Raw genomic sequence first — 25355 nt, 5'->3', positions numbered from 1 at the left:
GTCCCACTGCGTGACACCTTGGGCAAGTGTCTTCTACTATAGCCTCGGGCCAACCAAAGCCTTGTGAGTGGATTTGGTAGGCGGAAACTGAAAGAAGCCCGTCGTATATATGTATATATATATATATATATATATATATATATATATATATATATATATATATATATATATATGCATGTGTGTGTATGTTTGTATGTCTGTGTTTGTCCCCCCAACATCGCTTGACAACCAATGCTGGTGTGTTTACGTCCCCGTAACTTAGCGGTTTGGCAAAAGAGACCAATAGAATAAGTACTAGGCTTGCAAAGAATAAGTCCTGGGGTCGATTAGCTCGACTAAAGGCGGTGCTTCAGCATGGCTGCAGTCAAATAACTGAAACAAGTAAAAGAGTAAAAGAGAGTAAGCACTGATTTAAAAAAAACGGCATTGATGAAATACATTTAGAGCATCAGCAAAGTACCATGCATTAGCTGCAAGTCCCTAAATGTAGGATATTTAGAGTATCACCAAAATACTGTACAAGGAGCAGCAAGGTCATAAAGGTACCACTTTGGGAGTGACAGTATGAATAACAACAACAACTAACTTCCAACATCAGTAAGAAATGACTAAATTTGTAGAAGCAAAGAACATACTCCACCCTTGGAGGAAAGAAACAGAGAGAGAGCGGGAGAGAAAGAGAGAGAGGGAGTGAGAGAAGGAGGGAGAAGGAGGGAGGGAAGGAGGGGACGAGATGTATAAGACCTACCTACCTGCCTAACAGACATCATTATTTTTACTTAAAAGTGCAAAATTTATGATTTTTTTAAAAACTATCTTCAAGATGAAATGGGTAGGTTTGGGTGTTCTTTCATAGCAGACAAGCTTATCTTTTAAGGGGAAAAATCAAAATAAACATCAACAATCATGATACTAATAATAATTTCTAGTTCAGGCATGAAGTCAGGAACCTTGAGGGAAGGGATTAGTCAATAGCACTGACCCCCACTACTTCCCTGATACTTTTATTTATCAAGTCCAAAAAGATGAAAGATAAAGCTGACCATAGCAAAATTTGAACTCAGAATGTAAAGATCCAGAAGAAATGCTGCATGGCATTTCTTTCAACACTAAAGATTCTGCCAATCTTATTGCCTTGAGTATCATAGTATTAGTAACACCAATAACAATAAAATAAAAGGATCTCATTGCATGACTGCCGGGCTTGCTAGAAATAATAGCTACATCTCCCTTGAACCACAGACCTAATTTTCTTAAAAAATAAAGGACACATTGGATAATGTAATCATTGTCCAAGATATACTATGCCAGAATATATGCATACATATATATATATATATATATATATATATATATATATATATACATACATATATGCATCTCACTGTCCTGTTCTTGTTAACACTTTCACACTCCGCAAAAAATTCCAAACTTTATTTAATTTGCTTTGCGCGGAAGGACTGTTCCAACAATGTCGCGTATTGTCCTTGCCTTTGAAATGCAGAGTAGATGGAACAGGGACAACTGACATGTTGCATGTCTCGTTTCTTGTTTCTCTGTTTGTTTTTTTCGTTGTTCGAAAAATGTTCATTTTCTGTTTTCGTTTTTGTTTTCGATTCTCATTTTGTTTAACGTTTTTTTTTTTTTTATGTCCTGTACCAATACATGCATGTATGTATATATATGCATGGATATATGCATATATCTATATATTATTTATATTATTATATGATCGAACACCACACATCCTTTTCCAAGTAAGTTTTATCTACACTATATATATATATATATATATATATATATATACACACATGCACACACACACACACACACACACACACATATATTAGTCTGCCTTGCAGCTGCATGACTTTTTTGTTGTATATGTATGTTTTATTTTGTCATGCTTGTTTTCATCATTGTCCTGTACATTTGTTAGCTAATCCCAGTAGCTTTTTGCCACAAGCACCACCAGTAGTGAACAATATCAACGTTAAAGGCACGAAATTGTAATGATCTTCTGGACGTTGACTGATGAGAAATAAGCTACAAATTTTCTATTTGTTATGTTTTTGTAATATTTCTGTTTGTTGTGATTTTGCTAAATTTTTGAAATATACATATATAATAAATCCAATATATATATATATATATATATATATATATATATATATAGATATATATACATACATACATATACATATATATATATATATATATATATATATACACATATACATACATACATATACATATATATATATATATATATATATATATATATATATATATATATATATATATATATATATATATATATATATATATATATATATAGATATATATATATATATATATTATACATAGAGAGAGAGAGTGAGAGGGATGGGGTTATAGAAAGCACATTATCAAGCAACATGCCTGTTAAGAGGTTCAATTGGCCTGGAGCTAGAAAACATCCAGTGTTCTAATGCATTGTAGTGCACATACATTATTTGGTGCAACTTGCAGCTGCCAAGTTTACTTCATCACCACCTGCATGTTTTAGCTAAGCATTTAAAAACATGGCAAAATTGCAAAAACCTGATTTGATGGATGTGGTAGAAGAAACCTGTATCATCATCATCATCATCATCATCATCAAGAATGCATTTTCATCATTACCTTCCTCAGCATTAACATCATTGTCATCACCTTCATTATCACAATCATTACTTATGATGGGGATTAGGATGATGATTGTTAATGTTATAATGCTGAAACTAAAAGAAGTCTGTCATATATGAGTGTGCAAGTGTGTGTGTATGTGTGTGTGTGTGTGTGTGTGTGTGTGTGTGAGTGTGTTGATGGATGTGTGTGTCTGTGTCTGACAACTGGTGTTGGTTATGTCCCCATAACATAGCAGTTCAGCAAAAGAGACCAATAGAATAAGTAACAGGTTTTACAAAATTCTTCAAGGTGGTGCCCCTGCATGGCCACAGTTTTATGACTGAAACAAGTACAGTGATTGGCGTTAGGAAGGGCATCCAGCTGTAGAAACTCTGCCAAATCAGATTGGAGCCTGGTGTAGCCATCTGGTTTCACCAGTCCTCAGTCAAACCGTCCAACCCATGCTAGCATGGGAAGCGGACGTTAAACGATGATGATGATGATGATGATCTGTCTGTTCCTTCTGTTGATAAGTTTTGACATCAAATTTCTGTCAGCAAAGAACAGACATACAACTCAGCAGGGTACAATCAACATAAAAGCCCTACAGATATGAACTACAACAGCATTAACTTTGAGGAATTGGAAATTAACCCATTCTGAGTCATATCTAGCAAAATATTTAGCGGATACTTACAACACACTGCACATATTTTGTTTTAGAAGAACTGGACAAAGCATCCTTCATATACACACATATAAACATGCATTTACAAGTACATGTAATCATACACATGTATGTATGAATGTGCGTGTGTGTGTGTGTGTGTGTGTGTGTGTGTGTGTGTGAGTGTACAGACTCATTAAAATAACATATTACAAAACTATTTAAAGATGTTGCTCATCTGGAGATGGTAAGCTGAAGGTGCTGGGCGTGGTAACATGATGATGATGATGATGATGATTATGGTACCACCAATGAGGACAGCAGTGGCAAAGTGGTGATGATGACGATGGCAATTGTGGTTGACATCGTCGTGATGATAGCGATGATAATTGTGGTGGTGGATATGAGTATACCTGTAAGTACATAAGCATGCAATACATACATGCACATTTGTGTGCATGTAAACAAGAAGAGGCTAGAGGAAGAGGAAGAGAAAAAGGAAAAAAAAAAAACAGTGCTGGCCATATTTTTACACACGCACCTAAGCAATACAGGATAAACATTAATGAGTGCAACATAAGTGGAATTCTGAACATAAGTACATGTGCATGTTTGTGTGTGTGTGTGAGAGAGAGAGTAAGAGTGAGAGAGTAAATACCTATGAAGAAATATAAGTACAATCCATTTGCAGACATAATAGCAGCACACACATACTCCATATAATTTAGTTTCTAAAATGTTTGTGCAATTTTATTTCCTTTTTCTGTGTTATTTAGCCCAGAGTTAACTATGTCTGAGTTATGAACAGCTCGCCTTCTTTATTTCTTCCAGTAATAGTGTATCTAAGGCTACATTGTCCAATGTGTCCTTAATTAAGATGGTACAGCATGATTTCAGGGAGATTTAGCAGCAAATTTTCCAGGAGATTGAGCTTTTAAACACTTATTGATTCATCAAGCACAAAATTTGGTAAGGAATGATGTGTATACAACTCCAAATACTGTAAAAAGAAAAATACACATTTCCTATGCCCCAAGGGAACTTTGAAGGTTAGGCCTTAGCTTTGTTAGGCTAAGAGATGAATCTCTGTCTAGAGTAGAGAGAGGGTCCTTGCTTTTAACATTCCTGACAAGCAAGTAAACAAGGCAACATCTATGTAGCTATTCAACCCACAACTAACAGCAAGAAAATCTCCCTCAAGGCACACCCCAAAATGGCTGCATGGTTAAGAAGTCGGTTTTGCAGGTTTCAGGTTCAGTCCCACTGGGTGGTATCTTGGGCTACTGTCTTCTATATTCTCAGACCAACCAATGACTTGGCAGATGGAAAAATATACAAAGCCCATCATGAGTGTGTGTTTGTGTGTATGAATATCTACATTCTGTGATTGCAGGAAAAATTGCTCGGCTTCAGATATTGTTGTTTGTTTTCATTTCTTTATCAATAAATTGTCCAATAACATTGCACTTTCAAAAGACAAGTGGAATTCAAACTCCCTCACTTGAAAAATAGGTAATGGTCAGTGACAAGAAGGGCATTCATCTGTAAAAACATTTCTAGCATGTTTCTGTAACCCATGCTAGCATGGATCAAACAAGACTATGAGCTAAGTTTTCCATAGTTGGATGCTCTTCCTGTTGTTAACCTTCACCTGTTTCCACAAAAAGTAAAAATACTCCAGTTTACTAAACAATAAACAGCTCAGACATGATTATACAGAGAACTAGAAACAAATGGCTCCATCTTACAACCAGTAAGAAAACAAGCAGAAATACAAATTCACCTACATAAACGCACTGTATGTGCATGTGCATATACACACACTTTTATACACACACACACACACACACACACACACATACACACACATATACATACATATCATCATCATTTAACATCCATGTTCCATGTTGGCAATGGGTTCGACAAGGATATGATGGGTCCGAGGACTGTATTATGCCTCAGAGTCAGCTTTAGCGTAATTTCTATGGCTGGATACCCTTTCTAACACCAACCAATTTACAGTGTGTAATGGGTGCTATTTTTCATGCCACTGGCACTATTGAGGTTGCCATGCAGCTTACAAGTCTACAAAACATGAGGGATGGGTTTGGGGGTGCATCCCTATATTAGACAGGGGCTAAGGTATGAGAAGGGGTTGGGATAGTCCAGGTTCATATCTGACGCATGTCTTCAGTATCCATCTACCAATTTCACTCACAAGATACTTGTCAGCTGGGCCCTGTACTATAATATCCACAGGGTTACCATGTTCATGCAATGGAACCAAACCAACCTCCTAACTATGTGGTTCTAAAGCAAACGCCTTAATCACACAGCCATTCCAACAATACATTAAACAATATAGTCTAATAAAGCAGAATGGCCACAGATGGAATGCATTTGACCAGCCTTCTGAATGATCAAGATTAACCTGGGGTTGAATAACAATATGACTACTCAGAATAGGTGAAGATTTAACATACTCTGTTCACAACACTGTACACTCAATAAGATAGCTGTTGTTGGTGGTAGTGTTGTCATTCAACTTCCCCTACCCCCACCCCTGCTCCACATATAAACCTTCAACCATCTTTAAACCATCCTAAAATATTCCCAAGACCTAATCTACAATCAGAAGCCTTTGGAGGTTGATAAAAATATACAAATCCAATGCCTAAAACTATACAAATCAAATGACTAAAACAAAGAAAATATGAAAGATATATATTTAGTAGGAGGGGCTTTTTTCAGTTACCAACAACTAAATCCACTTACAAAGCTTTGGATAGCCCGGGGTTACAACAGAAGAAACTGCCCGAAGTTTCACAATTGGACTGAACCTGCAACCATGAGATTGGGAAGCAAACTTCTTAACCATGCACCTTACATATGAGGGTATGTGTTTGTGTCCTTGCCATGATGCCACACAATGGTTCTGAATAGTATGACCATCATACAAGCAATGTTATTCATATTGAGTCTTTGTCTGGCCATAAGAAGGAAATATTACTTTACTTAAAAGCAGTTGATGATTGACAATGGGAAGGGCATCTGGCTGTAGAAAATTTGCTACAAGAAATTTAGTCTAACCCTTGCAGGTATGGAAAAGTGGATATAAAATTGTGATCATGATGATCAAGCATGCAGTTTTTCTTTCCATTCACATTTGAAAAGTGCAGAGCTAATGAATAATAATAGAGAATTGTCAACAAAGAATATCATTTGTAGCTCAGCACATAATGTAAGCATACACACAAATGCAAAAATTATACATTCATACATACATATGAGTGAATGGTCAAAAAAAAGAGGCACTCAACACATTTAGTAGATGTTATATATACATACATATGCATGGTAAGAAGCTTGCTTCCTAACCACATGGTTCTGGGTTCAGTCCCACTGTGTGGCACCTTGGGTAAGTATCTTCTACTATAGCCTTGGGTTGACCAAAGCCTTGTGAGTTTCTGCCTACTGAATATCTGTTTAATGCAACAGTCAACATGAAACAGATGATAACATTCTGGCCAGTTATAAACCATAACCAATAATATATTGCTCAACGATATGTGTCTGTATAATATATCTACACACACATGACAGAAGGGTATCTGACCATAAAATATCTGCCTCACCAAATTCTATCTGACCCATGCAAGCATGGAAAAATAAATATTAAAATGAAGGTGGTAATGTATATATGTACAGACAAATAGTATTCTCTCTCTCTCTCTCTCTCTCTCTGTGAGTGAGTGAGTGAGTGTAGCTGACAGGCTTCTGTACAGTTTCTGCCTACCAAATTCACTCACAAGGCATTGGTCAACCAGGACTATAGTAAAAGACACTCACCTAAGGTGACACACAATGAGGCGAAACCTGGAACTACATAGTTGTGATGCAAGCTTCTTAACTACAGAGCCATGCTTTGTGTATGTATGTGCATGTGGTATTTTCATGTGTGCCTATGTATTTTTGTACCATTGTTTATATATGCATATGTATTACTCTTATTATCTATGTATGTGTGAGTGTAGATACGTCTGTGTATAACTGTTTGTGTATGTTTATATCTTTCCAATCAAACTGAAGTGTGAGTAGAAGAAATGTTGAAAGTAAATTTAATTTTCGAGAAAGTTTTTGAACCCATAGGAAAGAGAAAACTTCATTTATATTTGCTGTGTGAACCAGAAAAGTGGTCAGAGATAGAAGAAAAGTGGGAGAGAGGTGGAAAGAGAGAAGGATTGAGGAAATTAGAAGAGAATGAATATGAAAGATGGAGGAAACACTGAGTTAAGGAAGAGAAAAAAATATGGACAGACAGCCATACAGACAAACACACAAATGGATAGATAGAGAGACAGGTAGACATACATACAGACAGACAGATGGATGGATGGATGGATGGATGGATGGATAGATAGATAGATAGATAGATAGATAACAAATGAAAGTACGGATGGACTGAGAAAAAGATTCGGGGGCAGGGACTATATCATCAACATCCGTTTTCCATGTTGGCATGGGTTGGACAGTATATATATGTATGTATATATATATATATATATATATATATATATATATATATATATATATATATATATATATATACATATATATATATATATATGTATATATATATATATATATATATATATATATATATATATATATATATATATATATATATATATATATATATACACACACACACACACACACACACAGAAGAAGTGTAATGGAGTATGCTAATACAAACATTTAGAATAGAGACATAGTTTGATGGAGAGTTGAAATGAGAGAAAAAGCGATAAGCTAATAGTGATGGTTACACAAGTGTATGTGTGTCTGTTTGTGTGTGTATATATTTCTGTGCATATTTATATATACAGGAGTAACTTGGAGGCTTTAAATTTCGTGTTTAACACGTGTTAAACTTGAGAATTTTGAAAGAAATACATGAATGTGTATGTGTGTGTATGTGATAGTTAGGTGAGGAAAATACTGCTACAGGTACACCTAACTATCTGTCTCATGATCGGGTGGGTAGTTGGTGATGAAACCAGCACCCCCATCTGGTTTGCCAGGTGAGGAGTGTGTTGTAGACACTTTGCAGGACTAAAACCAAGACCTGTCAAAGGACGGATGAGCTTATTATGATCCAACGGCATCCACATGGGTGGTGTTTTTGTTAAAAACATCCTGCACAAGGGCTAGTAACAAGTGCATTTAGCTGGTTCAAGACCATAGCCACAAAAACTCCGATGAGAGACACACAGTAGTTTTGAGTTGGAGTCAACGTCCACAAATGAGGTAGCATAGAGCTAAGAAGTGTGCATGAGAGAGGTGGAGCAGGAAGGTTGCAATATTTTGTAAACAACAATTCAAGAAACCAAATTGTTGATTTTGTTTTTTGACAAATGAAATACATTAAACAAAAAAATATGTACTGATTTTGGAGAAATAATATCATTGCAAAACATAGGTACTATGCGTGTATACATTATATACATATATACATACACATACACACATATACACACACACACACACACACACAAATATATACATACACATACATACATATATACACTTACATATAAAGATACACATACATATATACACATAAATATATACACACACACATACATACATACGTACATGCACACATACATACATGCATACATACATACATACATACATACATACATACATACATACATACATACAAGCCTGAGTGCATGCTTATGTGTATATATGAGATAGCATGTAAGTGCAAGCATTTGTGTACTTATATATTTGCCGTGTGTGTGTGTGTGTGTGTGTGTGTGTGTGTGTGTGTGTGTGTGAAGCATTTTTATTGTTTCATATTTCATGCTCTCCCCAATAAAAGAAATAGAAAATAAATAAATTGAAATCCAAAAAATTATCATTATCATCATTATTATTATTATTACTATTATTATTATTATTATTATTATTATTATTATTATTATCATTAATTTAAATTCCATACTCACTGAAGATATGTATCTGTGTTTCCATTGCCAACTTCCACGTTCTTGCATATAAGTATCAACAAATCATCAGAACTGTTGGTCCCACCTAATCCCTACACAACAAACTGCCCCCACCGAAATAGTTGGTACCCCCACCCCAAATAAAAAAGACAAAATTTTCTCACAGACACTACAACAAATTCTTCTCAGAACTTTGAATTCTTAAAATTTAAAAAAAAAAAAAAAATTACTAGTAAAAAAAAAAGCTAACAGAAAATAATTAAAACCTACCACTACTCCCACCACCACTAAATTAATTATATATATAATATATAATATATATATATATATATATATATATATATATATTCAATTTCTGAATATTTTCTGCTATGATTTGTAGTGTTTTTGTCTTTTTCCTTTTTACTTTTTGCTTTTTCTTTTTTTGTTTTCAATTTCTTTTGTTAGCAATGAATAAAATTCTTTGAGATTATTCAAGTAGAGGAACGAAGAGAACAATTCATTTTTTTCAATAGATGGAGCAGGAATTTGGTGGGCAGGTGTGGTGAAGCAGGTTAGGTATTGTTACGCCTTATTAACATTATTATTGTCGTTGTTAATCATAATAATAATGATATTAACAGGTTAGGAGGGGAAAGAGAATATCTATTGCCTAAACAATATGAAAAGGGGTAGACAGAAAATTTTAGGGTCCTCACTTCACATTAGGATCTTGACTTGATCAAGGAGAGAGAGAGAGAGAGAAGAAAATATGGGGTTGGATAACTAATGCACACGCATATATAAGAGCACACAAATACACTTAAAAAAAGGTGGGGGTGTGGAGCACGAAAAGTCTAATAGAAATGTAATCGGGGTTCAAAGGGTGGAGGGAAGAGAGTGATTATGTCAGTGGTAGGAATGGGTAGTCAGAGTTGGGTGGGTGGGGAGCAGTGTAGTGAATTAGAACAGAATTATTCAGTGGAATTCCTCAATGGTTTCTAGGCGAAGTGGGCTCGCTGTTGGAACATTGTATATGAATCAATACATAGAACTAGGAATGAACAATTCTTTCAGAAAACTCCAAGTGAGAAATAGAGAAAGAGACAGAAAATGAAAAGAAAGGAGGCACAGGGAGAGAGAAAAAGAGAAAGAGAATAAAGTGACTGACTACATTGAAAATTGGTTGTGGTGGTGGTAGTGGTGGCAGTGGTAGTTTTGTTGTGCTGTGGGGGATGAGTGGAATTGGAGGATGAGAGAGAGAAAAAGATGGTAAATAAATGATGGAGGTGCGTAAGATGCAGTGATGTGTGCAATAATGGTGGTTGTAGTGGTAGTGTTAGCTTGAAGAGAGAGGTGCCAGTACAAGTTGATGCAAGGTAATAATAATGTTGTTGTTGTTGTTGGTAGTGGTGGTAGTAGTGGTAGTAGTGGTGGCAGCATTATTTGATGTACTTGTGATATAGGTGGTGGTTCAGAAGATTGTGGAGGTGTTAGTGTTGGTGGTGGTGACGATGGTGGTGGTGGTGGTGGTGCAGGAAAGGAGGAAGAGAGTGTGAGGAATCAACTAAAGGGTGCATCTATTATTTTGTGTTAGTCAGAAGGGTGTGCATATGTATGAGAGAGAGAGAGAGAGAGGAACAGGTGGGGGATGTAAATCAAATAATTAAGAAGTGAGTTGGGCAGGGGTAAAATAGGAAAGGGTAAAGTTAAGAAGAAGAAGAAGAAGAAGAAGAAGAAGAAGGGGAGGAGGAGAAGGAGCAATTTGGTACAAATTAAAGAGAAAGAGAGTTAATAGAGAGCAATATGGGTATAAAAAGAAAGACAGAGATAGATAGAGAGAGAGAGAGAGAGAGGAAGAGAGAGAGTAAAAGAGAAAGTGGAAAAATAAATCAGAGCAAGATGTGTATCTGTTGTGTATGTGTGTGACATGCGTACATAATTGTATGCAAGTTATGGGAGTATCATAATGTGAATATATGATGGTGTGCGTGTGTGTGTGCGTGTGTGTGTGCGTGTGTATGTGTGTGTGTGCATGCGTGTGTGTATGTGTGTGTGTGTGTAAATGATTATTGTTTTTGTGGTTTGTTTTCTTAATGTCTGAAGTGGGTGGGAATGAGAAAAGACGTCTGTGTGTGTGTGTGTGTGTGTGTGTATGTAGGGGGTTTAGGAGTGCCACATCAAACTAATTCTGCTGTAATCACTGCAGAAGTGAACAAGTGACTATTGTAATATAATTGCTCTTACTATTACTAATTCTCCATTTAATACTATTATTTTATGGCTGACTTTTCAACTAGTTTATGTGTGTATGTGTGATAGCAACTGATATATAAATAATATAAAAAGACTAACAGGAGGAGTCAATAGACACCCACAGCCAAATTTACGGTACTTTTTTATAAAAGCAGAGATCTTTACCAAATTAAATGGAGGGGGGGGGGTCTCGATCCATAATCTGAAAATGATAACTTAGCTTAATTTTGTGGTTGTTAGATTTATGAAATGGGTGAGTGGGATATTTGTTGTTTTTTTTACTCTTTTAGCTGTTTCAGTCTTTGGACTTTGGCTGTGTTGGGGTGCTGTGTTGAAGGGGCTTTAAGTGATCGATCATATCGATCTGGGTACTTATTTTCGAGGCTGATACTTTTAGCAGTCTCTATTTGTTGCACTATTAAGTTACAAGACATGAAGACACATTTTTTTTTTTTTTTGTGGTTAAGCTTTATCTTTTGACACATGCATACACACGGACACACACACACGGACACACACACACATAACTGGTATTTAAACATTGATAGACATTCTCCAGTCTCTGCTTTCTGTACAGCTGGTGTAATGGTGTTTGTTCTTCTGAGCAAGTTGGTCTTCTACAACCCTCACTCGAACACTCTTAACTTACTTGCCTTGCTGTCTCTCATTACCCATGTTGTGTCCAATTCCACCAGATTCCACACTAACAATGCTAATCTTTCCTCCCCATAATAATAAACTCTCTGGAACTCATTCCTTGTCCATGTCTTTTCTGTAGGTGTCAGCTTGCAGTAATTTAAGCAGAACATTAAGGACATAGATCTCACTGGCCTTGGAGGGCCTGTGAAGACCTAGCAAATAACACACACACACACACATATGCATGTGCACATGCACTCACATGTGCACATACACACATGCGTGCATACACACACACACACACACACACTTATATCATTTGTTCATTGCTTAAGCACTGGTTTTTCTATGATAGCTAGCATGACTTAGATGAATATATATATATATATATATATATTAGTAAAGTATTGTCTTACAGCCAGATGCTCTTCCTGTTATTAACCCTTACTTGTTATTCAAGTAAAGGAGTTTTCATTCCACAAGTGTTTGAAATCAGAGACACCAGATAACAGGCTGTCCTTGGAAGTGTCATCATATGACAATATCTATAACTCAGTACTGCACAGAATGTGAATATTCACATGTATGTACACATGCACAAACACCCCCCCCCCCACACACACACATACAGTACTTTGCAAAATCATGGTTTTAGGTTCAGTTCCATAGTGCACTACCTTGGGAAAGTGTCTTGTACAATAACCATGGGTTCACCAAAGGCTTGTGAGTGAATTTGGTTGAGTAAAACTGTAAGAAACTGCATGTTTGCATGCGTGTTTGCGTGTGTGTGTGTGTGTGTGTATGTGGTTGCACAAGCACATACATATTTCTGTGTGTATGTGTGCACCTGTGCATTTATTTGTGTGAATATTAATATTTGACAGGTTCGTTTGTCGCTGTTTGAGGAAATTGGTGATGAAGTTTGTTTCTTGTTGACGCTATAAGTAGTTGCTCTGCACTTGCAAAAAATACCTGACTTGGAAATCAGGTGACGATTAGCAACAGGGACATCAATTAACTTCCACTCCAATGAATGATATTAACACTTATATACAACATATATACACAAACAAGAGGCTTTTTCACAATTCACAACTGACAATTTCACTCACAAGGCATTGGTCAGTCTGAGGCTAGAGAAGAAAGCACTCATCTAAGATGCCATGCAGTGGGATTGAACCTGAAATCATGTGATTATAAAGCAAACTTTTTAACCAAGCAGCCATACTTGTATCTGTTTATAGTCATATTTATTTCTATTCATTTTTCTTATATTTATTTATTTTGCTTTTATTACACTCATTGTTGTGTTAGCACTCCGTCGCTTACGACGACGAGGGTTCCAGCTGATCCGATCAGCAGAACAGCCTGCTCATGAAATTAACTTGCAAGTGGCTGAGCACTCCACGGACACGTGTACCTTTAACGTAGTTCTCGGGGATATTCAGCGTGACACAGTGTGACAAGGCTGACCCTTTGAATTACAGGCACAACAGAAACAGAGTGAGAGAAAGTTGTGGTGGAAGAGTACAGTAGGGATCGCCACCATCCCCTGCCGGAGCCTCGTGGAGCTTTAGGTGTTTTCACTCAATAAACACTCACAACGCCCGGTCTGGGAATCAACACCGCGATCCTATGACCGTGAGTACGCTGCCCTAACCACTGGGCCATTGCGCCTCCACTACACTCATTATCAATCATTTATATTCACTGCAAGAATAAGCCAATGTAAAAGAAAGCAGCTTAATCTCCCTTAGATCACATATAAACCAGCTTAAAAGAAAAAGAAATGGAAGGACATATTAGAGAATGTAGTCCTAGATACACAACAACAATAGGAATAAAGCCTTTAGTTATATCTCTACTTTATCAGGGTTGACCAAAGGCTAAAATAAACTACACCTCATTGCAGTAACAACAACAACAACCACAACTGCCACTGCAGTAGCCAACGACAACAACGACAACAACTACTACTACTACTACTACTGCTGCTGCTGCTGCTGCTGCCGCTGCTACTCCTGCTGCTGCTTCTACTGCTGCTGCTGCTGCCGCTGCCGCTGCTACTCCAGCTGCTGCTACTGCTGCTACTGCTACTGCTGCTGCTGCTACTGCTGCTGCTGCTGCTGCTGCTGCTGCTGCTACTACTCCTGCTGCTACTACTACTACTACTACTACTACTACTACTACTACTACTACTACTACTACTACTACTACAGTTAGTAACACTTGTAATCCTGCCATTATTGATGACATAACTGTGACAGCTTATAACATCGTTGAACGTCATCGTCATCATCATAAATAACAACATTACCATCACTATAACCATTATCATAACCAAATCATTACACGCAAAAACAGGGAAGTTCATAGGACAATTTGATGAATTCATTCATATAAATAGATGTGTAGAATATCAAGTTTCGAGGCCTTTACCTTTATCTAGAAATGACAAAAAAAGATACAAATTTGTGGTGGAACCAGCGAGAGGCAAAAAGTTGCATCCCTGCCACACATACACCTCAAGGCAAATTTTTAAAAAAGGGTTGTTTATTTTGCTGTGTCCATGAATCACCATCTCAACTTTTGTGAGTTTTCCCCAAATTACACTACCCCTCCACCTGGCAGTATTAATCTTGAATCCATCCCAGAAAGTGGTATTATTGAGCAGATCAAAGTCAAGCAATCTCTAGGCAAGTAAATGGTTTACTTGCCTACAATGCAATGGAACTTAAGATTCTTCGCAGGACCTCAGAGAAGAATTTGGTAAAGTGGAACAGGACTGGCTTTAGACCCTACAAGTGATGGAATCTTAAAATTCAAGAAAACTGCGAGTTTTTATTTTTTAAGTAGACAGTTACAAGCCTCTCTTAGGTTTGTCAGGCCCTAGACTGATATATCAGTTAAACTACTTCCTTCCTACACACATATATATACACATACATCTATATATGTCAATAAGTACACATATACCGGTAAACACATACACACCTTTTTATGCACATGCATATACATATATGCACATACAAGCATAGCTATATACAGATACAAACTCACATACATAAACACACATTTATATATACGTCTTTATACATACACATGCCCTGGCTTTATTACTTCTCCTTATGACTGATCTTATCCAGCTGTCCTATGAACAGATGCTATAGACTACCATTTGTTTTCTGAGGTTCAGGATTTTGCCACAAATGAACACAGGCTTCATATCTGAGTCAACAAGAGATGCCTCTACATGCCCACTCAACCTGCAAATAATAGCAGTCAAATCACCCTCAAATTACTCCTTACTGTCTTACAAAAAGAAAAATAAAAGAAAAAGACACTGACTCATTGAATAATGTTGCCTTAGATGCAATATATCTGAGAGATCAGGTTGATATGTGACTGCTAGAACACCTTTCATCATGGGGTTGCTTAATCAGAGCTAATTTGGGTGGCACCTAAACAACAACAACAACAACAAGTATTATTGCCAATACTGTTATCAGTGCTAACACAGCACCATCACATCTGTTAGTCAACATTTCAAACTTCTTACAAGTGTTGATTATCTAACAAGGAAACCAGCAGTATTATCAGTGCTAGCACACTATCACACCTGTTAACTAACATTCCAAATCCCTTTTATTGGTAATATAAAACAAACCCTAAAACTTATCAGTGCTAGCACACTATCACACCTGTTAGCTGACATTCCAAACCCTTTACAGATTATCTAACAAGAGACCCAACCCACCGGAACCAGAAATATTAATTTCCCCAACAACATTTTGCAATGAAACCTTTGCTTTTAGTAATGTGATATCAATGACAGTGCATCCAAGTGCACACTCACATGCACACACACACATACATCTACATATGCACATATAGACACACACATTTATATACTCATCTAGAAACTTGCACATTGATTTACATATACACACTTTTTATATGCATGCATGAATATATACATACACACATCTATGTACACATTCTTGCATACATACATATACACTAATCTATACATGCATGCAGACACATGTAACACACACACACACACACACATTTATATGCATGCATATATACAAATGCTTATTCATCTCTATATAGATGCATGCAAACACTCATACACATCTATATACAGTGTGAGGCAGAAAAGTCTCCCAAATTTTACACAGCCATTGGTGAGGCATTATCGAAGTTCAGAAAGTGGTAATGGTGTTTTCATGGTACGAAGGCCTTACTATTTTTTATTTTTTAGTTACCATCATGGTTTGGACTGGCGTAAGGTATGAAGTTGTGGTTAAAATGTTCATCAAGAATGGTGAATCTGAGTGGATTTTTGTTGCACCCTGTACACATATACATGCACATCTATATATAGATGCAAGCACACAAACACACACACATACATAGATAGATAGATATATATATACACATGCATGTACAGACAGACATACATGCACAACATACACATCCAGCAAAGCTTCTTGTGAAATAGAAGACAACCTCTGCATAATTGCCAACATAGCCACCATCACCACCACCGTCACAACCACCTTTCTGCCACCCATTTCCCCATAATATTTATCACTCATCATCCTCTTTCATCTCTAACAACCAGGTTTATGTGTAAAAGGAACCCTAAAATTCATCATCATCACACCCCTTCCACCATCTTTGCACCTATTCTTATCATGCCGCTATCATCATCATCTTCATCATCACTTTTCAGAGTTAATCGAAAATTGAACCAGTAAACTTTTGTCATCATCATCATCATCTCTGCAACTACTACAAATATTTATCAACCACTATCACCACTACCACCACCACCATCAGCAGCACCACAGCCAATACCACAACTACTACCACCTCCACAGCCAACACCATCACCACCACCTTCACCGTCATCATCACCACAGTTCTCATCTTATCAAACTTCCTCTGCATTATTGCTATCATCATCGTCGTCATCATCATCATCATCACTACTACCTCTACAATCACTTCTACCATCATCCCCGCCCCCACCATTATCACCCAACCAACACTACTTCTACCCCCATCCCTTCCCCCATTAATCTTAATCAATAAAAGTGTTTCACTTCTATCCAAAATATTGACAATTTATTGCGACAAATGCAATAAGAGGTGCACGACAGAGTGGTGATGATGATGACGAAAATGACAACGATGTTGGCTATGATGATGATGATGATGATGATGATGACGAAGACAACAAGGACAGCAGTGATGATGATGCTGACTGACAAGAATCATGTTGAAGCTGCTGCTGCTGCTGCTGCTGCTGCCGCTGCCAGAGATGGCAATGATAACAATGGTGATGATGATATAATACTTGGTACAAAGGAAACTGATTGAAAGTAACAGTCAGCTGCACATGATAGATCAAGACAAGAGAGAGAGAGGAGACAGACAGACAGACAGTGTGTGTGTGTGTGTGTGTGTGTGTGTGTGTGTGTGTGAATGAGCTGAGACATCACTGAGCCAGAAGAGCCAGCAGAGCCAACAGAGCCAGCCGATAAGCAGAACTGATAGCAGACAGAAACAAAAACAACAAAACAGAAAAAGGAGAAATCAGAAACGGTAATATATTCAGTCAAGCAATGAACATTCGACTTATATTTCCATCCCAGACTCTTTTTCTTTCACTGTTTCTGGAAGGTGGAGGGCATAAAAAGATTAGAAAGAAAGATGAGCTGATGGCGCTGGGGAGAATTCTAAACAATGACAAATAATAACAGCAGCAGCAAAAGCAACAACAACAGCAATCACAACAATTGCCTTGCTTTGTTGACAATGTGTCGGGTATCTGATAATTGTTTTGGGGGGCATGTCTGGGTTATTACATTTGTCATGTTATTAAATATTTTCCCTGGTTTCCCCTATCCAATGGTATCTCCCCCTTTCTTACTCTCTACTAAAAACAGAACCCTCTGACATATCTCTCTCTCTCTCTCTCTCTCCTTTTTTTTGGTTCTTTTTATTTATCTATTTTTTATTTCATTTAGCCTGCTAAAATAATAGGAACATATAGGCAGCCAAGGATAACTGGTAAATCAATAAGATATCATGGCGTTTTGTTGGTCAAACAGTCAACAGTATGTCACAATACAAACATTGTGCTCTATCCATGGAATACAGCACTTTCTAGTGTAGACCACAAGGCCATAAACAGGTACAGCTCGCTGGTGGAAGCAAAAGAAGGCACTTATTTACGTGGAGTCAATTTTGTAGACATATAGGGCTCAGTTCAAATCAGGCAATGGTCCAGAGGTGGTGAGCTCTATCAGTTAAACTTATTCCCTAAAGGAATAGGTTCTGCTAGGTTGACTTCTATGTAAGGGATGGCTTATCCAGAAAGAACTTAGCTAGATATAATTACTACTGAAAAATGAATGATTTGTTATTGATGCTTCTTGTATAAGGAAGGGGATATCAATGTCAACAGCATTTTTAAGGGCCTCCTCTAACTGGAGGAGTTGCAGTGATATAAACCTTACAATCTACATCACTTAACACACCAAAATATAATTCTTTTTATAGCCACAACTTTTGTGCCACTTGCACAGGATTCAATCAGCTACAAGTGTTCTAATAGAAAGCAGAAAATATATTCATGCTATACATTCACTACAAGGTTAATGTGGTTAAAGATTTCAATGAATTTGATGCAAATTAGTATTTGGAGTAAGGGTAACCCCTAAATAAATTAGTTTTAGGGTGAAAAGACTGAACAGAATGCTAATGTAATTGAAAGCACATAGACACTTGTATCCTACATCAGAACATAGAACTTAGGAAAACAAATGCAACCTGATTTAAACTCACTCCACTAACGTAATTATCATCATGACTATAGCTAGGAATTCTGTATTTCTTGTAAGCATTACCTTTCTACCAACACACAAATACTATAAGGTCTTTAGTGTGCATTAGTATTAATGTTAGTAATTCCTGCCAAGACAATATCACTTCTAGCATCACACACCATAATCAAAAACATACAGGAGTGCTATGTTGAGCATCAATCACATAACCCAGTGGTAGCCAGAGAAACCACATGGAGCTTATGCTAATGACTTTCAAGTGATGTTAAATCAGCCTCTATACACCTTCAAGTTTGAGAACAGGGAGAATCCCACTTCTCTGTCTCACTTAATTAGGAAACACAGGGATCAAGGGCAAAAACACCCTTATTATAACTCTGAATATTAATAGCTTTGTTATTTCAAAATATTACGTAACTGTAGCCCTTGCTTATCTGAAAAGTTCCAGACACTGAAACAGCCAAACTTTCTCTAAATAGAATTTCCAAGTATTATTTATCATTAGAGCAGATTTTTCTCCTGGAAAATGTCCAGCCAGTTGAACATCCCATGCCAGGTGGTACTAATTCAAAATTTCAAACTGTATAAGCCACACCAGGTAACCTACTTTTTTGATGAACAGAGACCTAAGTGGATCACCTCCCTTCTCTCTTAGTTGTTTGTTTTTGGACAAGTAAGGACTCCCTCTTTGGGGAAGCAAGAAAGAAAAAAGTTCATGATTAAGCAGACTGCATTACTAAAAAATTTCAAGGTAATTTTTAGTTGGTATACCATTCAGAAAATCCCAGTTTGCCCATGACCTCTTTAGGACCTATAACAATTTTGACCAATAAGAACTGACCTTAACAGTGACTAATAAGGAGTACTTTGGTCATGAATGACCATGGGATTGCACCTAGAAAGTTATTCTCCAAAGCATAAGTCCAGGCAAGGTTGTTTATGAAAGACCAGCAGTCGCCCATGCATACCAGCCTCCTCTCTCCACACCACTGATTTTATCCAAGGGAAAGGGCAAAGGCCAATGCAGCTTGGCACCAGTGACGTTGCAACTCATTTCTACAGCTGAGTGAACTGGAGCAATGTGAAAAATAAAATGTCTTGACCAAGAACACAACACACAACCCAGTCTAGGAATTGAACTCACTACCTCATGATTGTGAGCCCAATGCTCTAACTACTGAATCATGTGCCTTCACTAAAACATCTGAAAAATTACACATATAATAGATGAATGTGTGTAAAACTGAGTAACGAATGAGTGAATCACCAGCTATTCTTGTTGACTGAAATATGATTAATAATTTTCACTCTACTAATAGTATAGATTCTCTCTATCATTAAATGCTTGCTGATATCTATAATTTTTTTTATTGATTAACAATACTAAATATTACATACTTACACACAAACACACACTTACATACACATTAGGGAGAGTGTTTGAGTGTGTGTGTGTGTATTCACATTTATTTCTTTTGCGTACATGTATGTGCACATATGGTTTCATGTCCATAAGAAAAACACAAACACTCATGTTCATTTGCATATTTATAAGTAAGCATATTTACACATCTATGTAGTTGTTTATATGTTATTACCGTTATTACTCTTGAGCCACTACTACACAAACTGGAGGCATTGAGAGGTATCTCGCATGACCTAGGATGTGGGAGATGCATGTCAGCATATGCTGACATCACCATAGTGGTGTCAGATCATAAGCACATAGAAATGATCAGGACCACTCTCAGGGACTGTGAAGCAATTTCAGGAGCAACAATTAACTAGAGAAAATCAGTGGGCTTGCGGCTCAGCATCTGGAGAAGCAAATCCATGCTGTCCAACTGTGTCGTTGGGTGCTGGATGGATGGACTGGTTAAATTGTTTGGGATCTGGTTCAGTCCGGACCTCCAGATGGACAAAACCTGGGACAAGGTAATGATCAGGGTGACTACTCTCACCTAGAAATGGGCCAAGAGAAAGCTATCTGTGAAAGGTCAGGCAGATGTGGCTAATGCTTATATTGTGTCCATCATCTACTATTGCTTGACCGTCGTGCCTTGTCCTGGCTACTGTCTGATTATGCTGGAGCATATACTTTTCCGCTTCTTGTGGAAAGAACATGTCCCAATAGTCAGGTGGTGTATCGGCTATCAACACCCGCTGAGTGATGGCCTGGGCATGCTGTGGTTGATGATGCACAGACATGCGCTGAGGCTGATATCTCCAGTGCTTCCTTAATGGTGAAGAGGTGTGGTTGCCATTCACCAAACATGTATTTCCACAGCTAGTTTCTTTAATGGAGTTACAGCCCTGGGTAAAACAGAGACAGGAGGGAGGGTTGGAAAGTGGAATGTCTTCAAGTGCTCACAGCCCTCAGCCAATCGGACACTGTGATAAGTGGAATGCCCACTTTAGCTTTTTATAGGAGATTAGAGGAGGAAAAAGTGCAATGATGATCTAGGGGAGACTTTAGATGTCAAAGAAAATCAACTAGCTGCTCTTTCCCGGAGAACTTTTGACCCAGGACCGATGGATAATTTCCAAAATCCTCTGGCTTGACAGAGAATGAAAAGCTGTGTTTATATGCCTGGTGGCAATGATGAAAGAGGTTGTATGGTGGACGAGATTGAAGGGGCTGAAGACAAATACTTTTCTCTTTGGCCAATCCCTGATCAACTTCTTCAGTTTCACTTGAAAAAGAAAACAAGGGTAGAGAGGGATGTGTTGTATTCTAGCCAATTTGCTGAAAGGTGGATGAAAGTGGTGAGAATGATGTGGGTGAATAGGCCTGCCCTGAGCATATGCCTGTGGTTGCCAAAAAAAAAAAGGAAAGGAAAAAGGCACCTGCCTTAAAAGTCAGGGTACCCATGGTTATTTTATGGGGTTTTTCTATAAGCAGCCCTTGAATGTCTCCTCCCTACTGAGGATCACACATTGATTTTTAAAAATTTTGTTGGTATTGTTTACATGCAAAACCCTCACAACAACAAACACTCACACACATACACACACATTTTTTGTTTTTTCCTGTACTGTCCATATTGTTTTTCTTGTAGCTAATAAAGAAAATATTATTATTATTATTATTATTGTTCAGTAGTTTTATTTTTATAATGTGCTTTGAGCGCAGCTCTGTGTGCCTTGGGTATGTGCTGTGGTTTGCTGTGATGCTCTTATGGTTACTGTATTGAAAGTGTTTTGCGTAGGATGTGTGCAGTACCCAGTAGTGCAATTTTCTGTATGTTATATATATTTGTAAGTTCTGGTGTTTTTGTTATGTATTTGTCTGAATATTTTTTTTATTATACCTAAGGTACCTACTATGATAGGAACTGTTTATTATTATTATTATTATTATTATTATTATTATTATTATTACTATTATTATGTGCATATGACAACACAAGTGTTCTTGCTGTGTTCTCTTTTCTCCATTGCAACTCCTTTCAGAAATAGTCTGTAAATTTCGCTGACGCTATATATTTTAGTCGTTTAATCATTTATTTATATGTAATGTGTGTGCATGTGTGTGTAAGTCAGTGTTTGTGTATGTATGCGAGAGAGAGAGAGAAAAAGTGTGTGTGCATATATGTTAGTGTGTCAGTGAGTATGTATATGTGTATGCTCGTCTATGTGTGTGCGTGTTTGTCTGTGTGTGTGTGGGGGGGGAAGAGATAGTAAAGAGAGAGATGTGTGTATGTTTGCACACATATACACATATGCCAGTTATTGTTAGCAGTATTGTTACGATAATCACTGGGGTTCCAGCTATAAACATCTTGTCTTTTCAAGACTATCTTGGAATACTTCTTCCATGCCCTTCCTTCTTTCAAGACAGTCGGGTATAACTTGAAGGAGATATGGCTGTTATTTTTCATAGGTAAGCTATCATGTAGAGGCTACATTAATGGCAGTATTTGTGTATGTGTATGTGTATGTGTATGTGTGTGCATATAGTATACATACAGGCATGCATACATGTGTGTGTGTATGCAGTACACATACATACCTATTTGTGTGTGTATGTTTGTGTGTGTGTGTGTGTGTGTGTGTGTGTGTATATATATATGTATATATATATATATATATATATATATATATGTATATATATATATATGTATATATATATATATATATATATATATATATATATATATATATATATATATGGTAGTATTTATGATGCATGGATACATACACACTTACATACTTGTGCTTATCATGTGTGAATATACACCTACATAGTTCAGTGTTTATGATGTGTTTATATATACATGCATCAGTGCTTATGAGGTGTGTACATATGTATACCTCTATATGTCTCAGCAAATATAATGCTCGTGTGTATACATATATGTTAGTGTTTATGATGTATGTTAATATAAATGTAGGTAAATGTGATTATCTAATAATAACATTTTACTTGGTAAGGATGGGTAAGAGGTGATGATATTCAACAAAGCAGGTCATATCTACTTTTAGAGGACTCCAGCCCTTATTTGCACTATCTGAGGAACAGTATTCCAACCGTGATTACCATCTGTTTGAAAACCCAACCCATTATAACAGAGAAAAAAGGAGATAAAGTGTTTGCATTCAAAACATCGTCATCATTATTACTACTACTACGATGAGGGAACATGGCCTAGTGGTTATGGTGTTGCATTCATGATCATGGTATCACGGTTTCAATTCTTAGACTGGGTGTTCTTGAATAAAACACTTCATTTCACTTTGCTCTGCAATCACTTGATACCTGACATGTTCAGTCACCTGATACCATGCACCAGTTCAGACATTGTCAATTTGATGGAGAGAGTGAACTAATGTGTAGCACGAGCATTTGATCACTATAAACAAATCATTTGTGCAGGTCATTCAGCAAAGCTGAACATGCATACGCCATCTTCAATGGGAGACTCCGTGACTACTACTACTACTACTACTACTATTATCATTAAAATGGTAAGCTGGTAGAATTGTAAACACACTAGACAAAATGCTTAGCAGTGTTTCTTCCAGTTTATATTCTGAGATCAAATTCCATCAAGGCCAACTTTATTCATTCTTTCAGTACCATTTGAGGAAAGGGGTCAATTAAATTAGTACCAGTCAAGCACTGGGGTCAGTGTAATTGATTAGTCCCCTTCCCTCAAAATTTCAGGCCCGTATGCCTATAGAAGAAAAGATTAAATCAGAACAATTATATTTGTCCCTCAACTGTTTAATATCAAATTACAAAAATAAATATTGGTGGTCAGTCATGAGACAATCAAACTTTTGTATTGTATCGAGAACTCTTTTAAACAAAGAATTTACAGCCAAATTGCCTTCAAGTTTCACTAATGTCTTAAAATTTAGATCACAGCCTTGGGTGTCACAGCTGAGCATTTGAACTGAAGCTTTTTAGCTTAGTGAAGGACATAAATCTGTAGATTTGCCTTCCTTGACAACTTATATATGCACAAAGTTTTCATAACTATAGTCAATGTCTTGAAAGTATAATAAATAACCTGAAAGAATAGTAACCAGAGTAAGAATAAGGAAGAAAAAGTTCAAGGAGCTAGTTATTACTTCTACTAGAACTAAAAGGACTCTCTCTCTCTCTCTCTCTCTCCCTCCCTTTTTGAGCATAGAATAAATTACATGAGGCTTGTGTATGAAGTGTGAAGTTGCATAACAGCAATAATGGACACTGAGTACAGAGGATGCGTGAAGGCTGAAAAGAAATGAGTAAGCATGCTCCTGGATGTCAGGGTGTGTAATGTTAATATGCATAAACAAGGGAATAAAAAAAAAATGCAAGATAAAAACTGGGTGTATGAGAAATCAAATGTAGAGCATAAGAGAAAAGACTGCACTGTTATGGACATTTGATGTGTATGGACGTTGACAATCAAGTAAAGAAATGCCAAGTGAACCAAATGAAAGGATTCTGTGGTGAAGAAAACCAAGGAAGACATGGGAAGAAGTGTGAAAGCTGATTTCAAGAGATTAATCTTTCACTGAGGAGATAACAAAAGTTTACAACGAGTAGTAAGGTACTTTGCCGGTGAAGATCTGCCTGATCCCTCTAAGCATGGAAAAATGCAAACATAAAATGGCAGTGATCATCAGTATTAAAAATTTATATGATGAGGAAAAGACAATGTTAGCTTAATTACTAAACTATATTACACATTATAGCATGACTAGTATAGTGTACATAAACTTTTTAGTTATTGTGAGCCTTAATTCAGTAGACTTAGGATCAAGGTTGTTCTAACTACAGCCGTTTCATCT

At 36.9% G+C, this 25355-nt stretch overlaps 1 protein-coding gene across 3 annotated transcripts in view; it reads right to left on the bottom strand.

Moving 5' to 3' along the window:
• Window positions 1–25355, bottom strand: part of LOC106874958 (FYVE, RhoGEF and PH domain-containing protein 2) — a 493421-nt gene that overhangs the window by 166220 nt on the left and 301846 nt on the right. The window contains exon 1 of one of the 3 annotated variants that reach the window (XM_089352505.1): window positions 9337–9642. The exons of the other annotated variants lie outside the window; for them this stretch is intronic. Within the exon in view, the coding sequence (XP_089208631.1) occupies window positions 9337–9361 (25 nt within the window). The 5' untranslated portion in view covers window positions 9362–9642. Of the gene's footprint in view, window positions 1–9336; window positions 9643–25355 lie in introns of those variants that run through there. 3 annotated transcript variants of the gene reach the window in all.

The sequence above is a fragment of the Octopus bimaculoides genome, chromosome 5, assembly GCF_046866305.1.
Source record: "Octopus bimaculoides isolate indiv1 chromosome 5, ASM4686630v1, whole genome shotgun sequence".
In the NCBI taxonomy this organism is placed as follows: Eukaryota; Metazoa; Mollusca; class Cephalopoda; order Octopoda; family Octopodidae; genus Octopus; species Octopus bimaculoides.
The sequence above is the reverse complement of the archived record's forward strand: the minus strand, read 5'-3'. Positions and strand labels throughout refer to the sequence as shown.